Here is an 11,315-nt window from a genome sequence, read left to right as displayed (position 1 = left end):
CCACATCCTTCTAGAAGACCTAGATCTTCGAAGACACCATGCTTCTAGAAACCTCCCGCTTCAAAGCATCTTGCATGGCCATCCAAACCACAACTTTTCTTGTTCCTAGAAATCTCCAACTCCATGACTTTTCCATACATGGCCATGACTTCCTTGCATGGTCTACAACTTTCCTTGCATGCACCACGACTTCCTTGCACGATATGTCACTTTTCTCACATGGCCTAGAAGACTACACTCTTTTGCTTGAACTTGAAGGTTAGACTTCCACTAAGTGGTTGACTCTCCCTCACAGTCTCCCTTCGAAGCCAAACTCCCTCTGAGCCTACATAATCTTCCCTTGGCTCACTCTACTTTCCCTCCCGGAAAGTGTTGCAAGTGAACTTGTGTCCTTTCAAGGTCAATCTTGTGTTGCAATTGAACACTTGGCATAGTCCACTCTAGACCACCACAACTCAACTTTGCAAGTGTCATCATCCTCTTGGGTCAAACAACTCATACGCACATGGATCCACTGTCAGATGTGCAACTCTACAACCCAATGAACACTCCATCTCACAATCAACCTGCCACCCACATGAAGCTACTTCGTCCATGCCAAAGCACTCCCTACCAAGGTACTTTGAGTTGTCACAACTTACTTTAACAAGTCAATGAAAATCCATCAACGATGTCGACAACCTGCCACTCAACATACTATTGTGCACCGAGTTATCCACCAAAACTCCCATCTTGCCACTGCATGCTACAATAATCCACAACTCCTTATATGAACATTTTGCTCCATGTCTAGCCAACTCACTTGGCAATACTACAACTTTCTGCAGCAATCTCACAACTCCCTCAAAGAGTTGCCACTTGTGCACAAATCTAACCCAACTTCTCTTCAAGATAGCTTTGAAACCATGTTACAAATTGGTACACCCCAACTCTGGTCTATGCCTTTACTAGGAAACATAAACACACTAACATTGCCTAACTTGAATATACCATCAATTAGACCAATGTATAGTACACAAGATATATGCCCAAAACTTGTTTCTTATCTGTCCATCAACAAGAAAATCCAGGGCTCTCGTACCAAGGATAATGACCCTTTATATCCTAGTACAATGTCAAATACAAAGTCAATTCCTTTTGACTAATACCCTAGGGATGAGGCATTGTCCTCTAAGCCTTTCTTGCACAATACTTAGACACCTACAACACTTAAATCACATAGTTGTAGCACTACTAGGGCTTAACCAACCCACCTTTAATTAACAAAACAATGGTTTACTCACTTGGTCATAATCCTTTAGCCCACAATCCTCCACAGCTAGCCTATTATCCCTTGCAATCAACGCTTTAGCCTTGTTTACCAATCCTTAGGCTTCTTGTTCCAACCTTTTGCCAACCCTATCTTCCTTGTCGTAGCCTTCTATCATCTCTTTTCTACCTCGACCTCGCTATTTTTACCTTACACAAGCCAACAAATGCCTCCCTTAGCCTAGCACATTGTTATAGTGACCCTGCAACCTCCTACAACAGTCCTACGACCCTCCTCCTTGCTTGATATGGCTGGCCTGTTTAGGGTTGCGGCCTCACTTAAAGTTGCCAATGGTCTACTCAAAACTTTTTTCCAACTCTTCCCAACCAGCAAAACCTTAAGCAAACTCAGCCTTGTCCATAGATCTATCCTTCTTTAGCTGCAACTCTTTTTGTTGCCTTAGCTAAGTCACTTTTCCTCACACAAGAAGAAATTGTCCTTCACCTTCTTGTATTTATAATTTTCCGAGTGTGAAACCCCAAGCAGTCTCTCTTGCCTCACTAGCTGACCTGAGCCAACTTGACCCTTAAGCCGACTTACAATTAAGTTAAATATTAAATACTTTTCTTTGGGTACAAAACCCCAACAAACAAACTACAAATCCCAAGGGCTTTTCCAATCGGAAATACCTTCTGAACTACTAAATTTCAACATCTTGTGGGGAAATTGGTGGCAAAAAATGATAATACGTAAGTTTCCTTTGTCCATTTTTGCTTGCCTCAAACATTCTGTCAAAATTTTGTCATTGTGAATACATACAATTTTGTTCACTTATAATAAAAACTTATTGAACTCACTTAAAGGAAGGAAAGTTGTTATAGATTTGCAATTAGCATACCCACAACATGCCAAGAAACTAAACATTTTGCTTTCTAGAGATAGAGTACACCTTTTCGAGGCCTTTGCTTTGGCATTTAAGAGGCTCATAACAATGGTAATCTTGAAGGCCTGGTTTGAGTATGGTTTCAACCTAAAATTTGGTTTGAGTATGGTTTCAACCTAAAATTTGATGTTACAATAGTTGTACTCAACTCATTCTTGCTGAAGTAGGTCACACGGCACACTAAACATATTGAGATTTGACATACTTGGCACTATTTAAAAAGCAAAAGAAAAAAAAATATTGCAGGAAAATTACTGACGTGTATGACAAATATTCACTTGATATCCTTCACTCTCTCATCTACATAGTCGTGAGTACGGCAAGTATTCACCAGCCAATACTAGGTCAAAGCAAGTTGGTCAAAAGTCAGGCCGAACACTCTTCTTAGGGCAAGTCTCGTGAGTATCGCAACTACAAAAACTTGCATTTGAAATACTCCACTATTAAGTTACTAGATTTTACTTTAGAATCATCATTTGTTATGATTATACTTTCTTAAATAAACTATTCAAAGCAAAGCAGATACGAATATACCACTGATTTGGCAGATCTCATACCTTATCATAGTGACCACAAGAAGTAGACTGGGGATGAGACATGTCATGAACGCAATGGAGACTGTTTAAAAGCTATAATTGTGATCAACCTTGACGAAGAATGCATGAAGGGGATTCACAGTTGAAATCCAATGCATGGTAACTATTGTTCCTTTCTGACTAAAGACCTCCTAAACATCCCACACCTTTACTTAATATGTGTTTTTATAAACCCCACTTTGCATGCCCCAATGAATGGTTATTTTCACCCACCTCACTCCTATCATACTTCTCATGCCAATATCACTTTCATATCTGTTTATGTTATATAGGACCCAGCTCTGTTGGAGAAAGTACCTGTTTTGGAAGACCAGGACCTTGTCAACAGAGTACAATACATCTAGATCTATTCTATGAAGCTTACCTGCACAAACCCTAATATAGGAATATAGAAAATAAAAGACAAAGTCTATGCACGTGGTCTTTACAAAAGCCTGGCAATCACTCTCGCACAGTGCAATTATTTGATTAGCTTACCATCCTATAATTGTTTGTTGTTTAAAATGACTGATATGCCTAGTTCTCTTTTCCAAACAAAGAATTTCATATCACTGATATAAAGCTGACAAAGTTACTGCACAAGTAGAAAGACGATTGCAAAGATTTGATTAACTGTCCATTGGCATGTAACTCATTCCTTTCCATTATGCCAAATTAACGTTTGTGCAACACACCTCATCTTTAGTTAATCAACAGGCCTACTAGGTTGAATTGTACAAGATAGGCTGCTGTACAGTTAATAGGTAACTTGGTAAGTAATAACTCTCACTTTTATTACAATGAAATATAGGTCTGTAATTTGAAACATGCCATAATCAGGCACTCATGGAAACAGGGGAATACAAATGGGCAATATTGGCTTGCAATAAAACATTTACATGATTGATATTACAGAGATCAGTTGTGCAGTTTCTTTTTCAAACTTAAGTATACAGGCTCCAACTGAGAACAAGAGAAAAGCGTTGACAAAATGTTAAAAGTAAAATGAGACATTAAGATATTATCACATTTAACCTGGATTCACTGGGGCCTCTTTTCCACAGCCATTAGGGTTCCACATTCTCTGAATAAGTGGAACCTCAAGACTCCAAAATACTTCACTCAAAATTGATATGGATCTTACTCGCTTTATCCTCTAAAAAAATAGCAGATAACAACATAATTGGTCTTACAATACATCACGCATTACACTATTGCATAAACTACACTTGAATCAAACTTGATTATTCACAAGTACCCCAACTTCCAAGCCAACCTGTATTCCTTGTGAATTTTCTTCTCCGTGATTGATTCCTCAATGACATCCTGTACTCGGCAACAAAAATGCCACTGATGCTTCTCCTATCAGACTATCAATTACCATGAAAAGAGCACACACAGTGGTGTGCTACCATCTCGATATCAGCCATAACAGTGGAATGTCTTTTACTTTGTTGAACTTACAATGATAGTTTTTCCCAAAACCCAAGTTATCAGGGATAGCTCCACAAATAATAATGTAGTCATCAAGCCACGGTCCACTTGCCATCCAAAAATGGAGATTCCAGTGGGGTTGAACTGAAAGTACATCACTGCAAAAGGCCAACAACATAATTAATCATGAGACAGCACAATAAAGATTACAAATGAAAGGTACTTATATACACCTGCAAAAAATTCAAGGAATTCATGCCAATCTTCCAAGCTACAAAGCACAGCAATTGTTGGAGAAAAGGAGTGCACGTTAAGAAGATGTTAATTCCTTGAAACTTTCTTTCATGTTAATTGAAGAATAAAACATGTCTTGTGTTCCAAAAAAGCTTCCCGTATCTCTTGGTCCATAATTCCTCTCTGTTTCTAAGTCACCTTAAACAAAATCTAATGATTTACGTCAATGAGTGCATTATCTAATATCATCAGAGTTGAGCAGATAATTTTTACCAAGGGCTTGTCTCTTGTGGTAAGAAGCCACATGGGAAGCAAACTGAGCTTCATTAGGCAAATTTAAAGCTTCAGACTCTATATCACTCTCATACTCAGCTGCAAATAGAGAATATATCGGAAATACATCTTCGGCAGTGCCAACCCCATTAACCTCATCCTTTGATTCAATCGCATCAGATGAATTGCATGTTGCCCAAGCATGCCATTGACTTGCAGCTGAGGCTATTCCTCGTGCTCTATTGGTAGTTTTTGCTGCTGCACGCAAACAAAGGATAACACCAACCACCTGGACAATGGAGGACACCTGCCAATAATAACACAATTTGTAAGTGTGCTGAACAACAATCTACAAATTTTGATGTATGGCCAATGGCAAGCAGATCTACTGAGAGTCAAGACATCACCATGCATATATATATGATATTAACTTTTTGATTGACCTTAAATGACAAAATAAAATTTGCATTATTTGGTTCAAGAACTAATGAATGAAATTTTCGATGTCAGTGCATGATGTTCATTCTTGACACACATTGCCAATGTGTTGCAAGTGAACATACCACAGTGGAATAGGTTTCTGGATGTGACCATTGCACTTCAGTAAAGACACACAAGCACAGGATTAATCCACCACTACCAGTGAACTAATTACAAGTTAGAGAGATCACTTAACACTGTAGAACCATGAAGTAAAGCTTAATGGCAGTCCCTGTGATACACAGTTTGGAAAAAAACCTACAAATATTTACCATTATAGAACATTTCATTGGGCAATTCAAGTATAGGAACTCATCTGACTTAAAAGGATATAATCGTTCCAACCATAAGCTCTATAACAGAGACTTGTCAAGTCGTCAACTGATTTAATATCTGTTTTGCAGTTTCACAAGAAAGGATGTAAAATCATAATATCTAGATGATGGGACAGCAAAGGCTACTGCGAAAAAATTAACCAAGATTTAATATGATTCCACATTTGACTTAATTCCACTCTATTGAGCAACCCTAGAGTCTCAATGACTCAGTGCCTGTACAAGTAGGACCGGCCTTTTCTTTAGGGTAAACAGAGGCAAACTAGTGGACTTTCTTGTCCACCCCACATTAGGGGGATGGGATTAGGAGAGTATCATGGGTCAGAAGAACCGTTATGACTCATGATGAAACATGGGCAGCTGAACCATAACGATAAAAAATTATAGTTGCTGCAGACCTCCCAAGCCATGGTGAGAAGTTAGAACATGTGTTCCTAATAAGCACAGTGTTAACTTTGAGCTATGAGCTTCACCAGCTAAAAATCCAGATAATATATAACACCTTTTTTCAAAAATACACAACCACAAGTTGAATTTGTTCTACTTGATGATTGTCAAATAGAAGATAAATGAAATAAAAAACCAGATCATTTATGAACGATTCATTGTTACAAGCACCTTTTATGTCTATTATGTCTAATATTCAAACTGTAAACTTTCAAAAGGAGTAATCTCACACAGAAAAAATGTACTGAAAGATGAGTTATTGTCAAAATTACCAGAAAATCACCTGCATTGATAAAGTTGATTGTTCCACTGTAATACGTGGTCTCAAAAAGAGTCATAAACTGGCTTCCAGTCACTACCAAGAAAGCAAGAAGAAGAAATATACGAAATCTATGACTTATTTTATACAATTGGTAGCGAAGCTGCATGTGCTCCTTTAAGAATAGTGAAACATCAGATGTTCCTTCCAAAAGCCTCACATAATCTTCAACATGAACAATTTGCATACTGCATACCAGGTTGAACAGAACACAGCCAAAGAGGAAAATGCCAGTCACATAAAGCCATGATATAATAATGGCTATAAGAATGAGTGTATTTTCCCACCAAGGTCCTTGATGGACATATACAGTCCGCCAAACTTCTCGAGTTATCTTCATCACAAGGCATGGAAAGATAATCCATTTAACTAGCTTAAAGCTTTCCTGCAAAAAAGCAGTCCATAAAAGTTAGTCCAAATTCCAAAAACAAATGAGTTTTGCGGAAATATATAGCAATTGACCATCCATATCCCAATATAAAATCTTCAAAAGCTGTCTTGCATGGCAACACTTATTTTCCCCCATGCAGCTTCTACATATATAATAATTGGAGAGAGATACAAACTAGAAATAAACCTATGCAAAATATTTGTACTCGTTTGTTTGAAAATCATAATTAAGATGCCAATTCACCCAAAAAAATATGAATAGCCTTACATAAAATCTAAGGCGTTGTTAAAGATCTCAATAATGAAATTTGAATATAGTAGAAGATTCTTTCATGTATGAAGGGCAGGAAAAATCCTTCCTCTTTGCAAACATGAACCCGAATTAGAGAACAATATTCTTCATCTTCGTGAACAGGGCTTATAAGTTGTCACCAATAACATAATAACGACAAAGATGTATGGATAGCCCATAGCAAACAACTGGCTTGTTGATGCCATAGTAAAATGTTTTTTGTCTGGTCATCTTGTCATGTCCTACAAGAAAAAATACACATACAAACATGGCCTGGCTCAGTCATCATACATGTTCTTACAATGGTCACTACATCCTCTCCATATCCTGTTTCATCCTCGAAAGTCTGAGGCAACACTAGGATTATCTTTAGAGTTTCCTGCTTGAATTAGAAATTGCCTATTGGGCTGAACAATGCAATCAGCAATCCAATGCCAAACAGCAAGCACTTCATCCAGGATACACAAGTTAAACCATAGGATTCACAGCCCTCCTGTCTTGTGGTACACAATAATAGTCATACAGTCCAACTATCTAAAATATGTGAAGATAAAATAAATTATATCGGTAAAATTATGTGTTGTTTTGATGGAGGAGAATTTTGATAAAGAATGGCCAATTTTTTTATGGGCATCCAAATTTGCATTTTTAAGAGAACTAAAATATATTTTGTTACTTTTAGTGGTTTTATAACACTGTTATTTTTAGGGCTCGTGTAAAAACTAAATTTTGTTACGTAGTCTAGTCCAGGCTAATTATATGAAAATCTGAATATCTATTTTGTCTTCAGTCTCCAAGTTTGTTATTAACCTGTATTACGAAAGTATTTCATTTAGTAATGCAATGACACAGCATTCAAGGTTCAATTCTCCCTCTCTTATTTTGCTGTTAAAGATGTGCTTTATGCCAAGAATCATGTTAGAAATGCTACTCATTTAAATACTTATCTTTACCAAAAAAAGAAGAAAGATTGAAACTACTCCACAATGAAATGGCTATTTGGGTACTCTGCACCAGATATGGCAATTCTAGCTGGCCAAGAAACCTCAAAAAAATCTATTAAGGAAATAAAAGAATAGTCAAGTTGTTGCAAGCCAAAATTACAGCAGATACATTCCATATTGATATAACATAATCAACAAATGATGCATCTGTCACTATGTCTAAAGATTATATTATTATTCCCAACTAAGACGAAATGACAACTTTCATGCTTAAATAAAAAAGAAAATGAGTAAAGGAAACCCCTTTTGAAGTTAAAAGGCCTAGCATATGGTTTAGGAGGAAAAGCAGGCTGTATAGCAGCATGAAAAGTAAAAGAACTTAAAGAGACGTTGAGTAAAAGTTTATTATGTAAAATAATTTGTCCTACATGCAAAAGAAAAATGGGCAAAAGTGGAATTAAAAGCCTTTAAATGGGCTTTTAAGCCTTACAGCAAAGTACCTTTTTGGCATGTTTGTTGTAGCTAATATGTAAAAGAAAGAATCCTTGGCTAAGTGCAGTTTTTCATCTTATGTTATGTCCCCGGCTAATTTAATATCAATAAAAGGTTCTGTTTAAGGATAGTCCACTTATCTTTCAGTTTTGGTCTTCTTTGTTGTCAAGTATTCTAGATATCATTATGAAATTCTGACTTCCATTTCAGAGTAGAGATATTTCAAAATATTTAACTGTATCTATTCTGGCTATAATATATTTCTTGCTCGTTTGTAAACCATGAGGTCTTATAACTGATTCAGACAATAGATTTCCTGCATAACAGCATATCTCAACAGTGTTTATCAATTGTTATCCACTTAGGAACATAATGGTCATAATAATCAATAATCAGAGTCGCTATATTGGCCTAGAGAACAGAAACCAATAATGGCTTCATTCTCACACTCAAGAAGATAATCATTGGAAGTTTGGAATTTCAGTGTTAGTGGAGAAGCCTTAAGAAGTCACTTGAAGGGGTGTTGCCCCTTAGGGGTAATGCTTCCACAGCCACCTTCAGTTGTGTGGTGTTCCATCCTACATGAACTCTCTTGCTCATCTCATCCAGGCTGAGACTTGCTCTTCCAGTTCTTCTTGGGACATATGATGATCTCACCTCACATCAGCTCCCCTCAGTTCTTTCAGACGCCTCACCCATGATATATCAGCTCTTATCTCATACACCTCATATGACACATGCACTGACAGATGGCACACGATATGCTTTCAGACACATAGTGGTATACCCTTTTGGTTTAGCTTGGGATAGAGAGCTCCTCTTTATTGATTGAGTCTTTCTCTCATACAATAAAGAGTTATTATCCTTCTAAACTCCGTGACAGGTCAAACAAATATTATAGTATTGGAGTAGTTAGATCTCTCCTCAATCCATGGTTGACCATGTCACATCATGTGCACAAAAAACTCTTGTTACCTCCTAAGTTCTCACTTGGTGCAAAAGTCCCCGGAGCACAAGTTGTGACACCCCAAGGACATCTTAGGAAAACTACCCATTGTCACCTTAGTAGTCTTACTTTCTCTCTTTAGACTAGTCGAAATCTAGCCTAGGGTGTTGAAATTGTAACTAGGTTCGGTCTTCATAATGTATATTTATCATTAATGTGTTTATTATAATTTGTCAAGCATGTTCTTCATTCTAGAGTCAAAAGGAAAATTATTAGTGTCATGTCCCATTTGGACATTTAAAAGAAAGAGAATTTGAATTTTTATTATGGGTCATAAGTCCACAAGATGACCAAGTTGGACCTCCTTGGACAAGTCGGCCTAACCCTCCAAGTGGCACCTATTCGACCCTCCTGGACAGTTATATATTTGAGACCTATTCGACTTACTTGGAGCTCATTCGTACATCACACAAGAAGCATTTTCTGAACCTAGCGAAGGAGAAAGGAAGCCGAGTTAAGGGAGAGAGAAGACAAGTCAAAAATAAGAAGAATATTCCCTTTGTTGACCAAATCTTTGACTGCTACAGCTCGCACATGTGAAGGACTATCTCTTTGTGGAAGAGGCCAAAATTTTCTAAGGTAATTACAGGCCGAAATTTGGCCCTAATTGCAGGTCAGAAATTCTGAAGTTTAACCAGTTTTCAAGCAAGTTTGACCAGTGTTGACTTTGACTTTTGGAGGTGACTTGGAAGAGGGTTTGACTTGGTATCTTAGTGGCAGTTTGGTATTGGTTCTTGGCTTGGATATCTCTCATTTTGATCTGATTCTATAAGGAAAGGATTGTTGGGTTTTCCCCTTGTGGGTTTTGCCATGGTCATTGACCTAAATTTTGGTGTTTCTTGTCTCATTGCGATCTCTATTTCCTGGAATGATTGAGCAAATGTATAATTGTTTGATGAACAGAACATAAGAAGTAATAAGAAAACATCTAATTTTCACAAGTAATTATCAAGAAAGAGAAATGAAGTGCTTGTTTCTATTACACTTGGTTTCTCAACATAGGGGTGCTTCCCTATGGTTAACTAAGTGTTGTGTGTTGTCGTATAGAGTGAGAAGGAGAGAGAGCTTAGACAACATAAATGATTTTTGGATATTTTATGGGTGGTGGATGAAAGGAAAGATCAATGCCTTACTTTAGTTGGGCTATGGGGTCGAGTGTTATGAAACCAGCTCAAGAAAATATAGAAAAGACAGATCAACGCCTTAGAATTCAGCCTCTTCGAGGGGGCAACCTCCTTTACATTACATAAATGAACAATTCTTGGATGATACAAATGACAAAACCTCCTTTCTATATATAGGAGTCTAAGGAGTCACAATATAATCCAGCCGACCTAACAATAATAATATAAAGCCACAAAAATAACAATAGAGGGATTCTATGGGGCACAAAAATAACAACATGGGGGTAATAGGGCCACAACAATATAAATAAGGGGTATAACTACAATAGTAATGGGGTAATCACTAGTATTATAGGGACCCAACATGCCCCTCTCCTTCAAAAAAGTGTTGTCCTCAACGCTTGAGTAGTTCTGGATACTTCTGCATAAAATTCTCATCCTCCCATGTGGAATCTTCAGCGCATAAGTTCTTCCACTTGATAAGATACTCTGAAATTGATCGATTTCGTAGCTGTCGAGTTCTTGTTTCTGTGACTGCTTCCAGTTCCAATATAATTTTTCCTTCCTCGATAAGTTCTCGCAATATTGTTTGAACTGGGAGCTTGTCGCCTATAACCTTCTTTAAACATGAAACATGGAAAACTGGGTGCAATCGAGAAGCTGCAGGAAGCTCCAATTTGTATGCCATAGTACCAATCTTTTGCAACACCTTGTACGGACCATAATACTTTGGTGATAATTTATTATCCTTCTTTGCTTGCTTTAGGGACATTTGCTT

The 11,315-nt window shown here is 37.4% G+C and overlaps 1 protein-coding gene across 2 annotated transcripts in view; it reads right to left on the bottom strand.

Moving 5' to 3' along the window:
* Positions 1–3,625: 3,625 nt before the first annotated feature.
* The window catches only part of LOC149260720 (zinc finger CONSTANS-like protein (DUF3537)), a 49,570-nt gene continuing 41,880 nt past the window's right edge, over positions 3,626–11,315 (bottom strand). For both annotated transcript variants that reach the window (XM_089420975.1, XM_089420971.1), the window contains exons 2-4: positions 6,243–6,674; positions 4,709–5,015; positions 3,626–4,359 (exon numbers count right to left, since the gene is read on the bottom strand). In XM_089420975.1, the coding sequence (XP_089277101.1) occupies positions 4,214–4,359; positions 4,709–5,015; positions 6,243–6,674 (885 nt within the window). In that variant the 3' untranslated portion in view covers positions 3,626–4,213. The remainder of the gene's footprint in view (positions 4,360–4,708; positions 5,016–6,242; positions 6,675–11,315) is intronic.

This window comes from Pinus tabuliformis, chromosome 6 (assembly GCF_031772625.1).
Source record: "Pinus tabuliformis cultivar Carrire ecotype Pingquan chromosome 6, CPIR1, whole genome shotgun sequence".
Classification (NCBI taxonomy): Eukaryota; Viridiplantae; Streptophyta; class Pinopsida; order Pinales; family Pinaceae; genus Pinus; species Pinus tabuliformis.
Note: the sequence above shows the minus strand (reverse complement) of the source record. Positions and strands in the feature narration are given on the sequence as shown.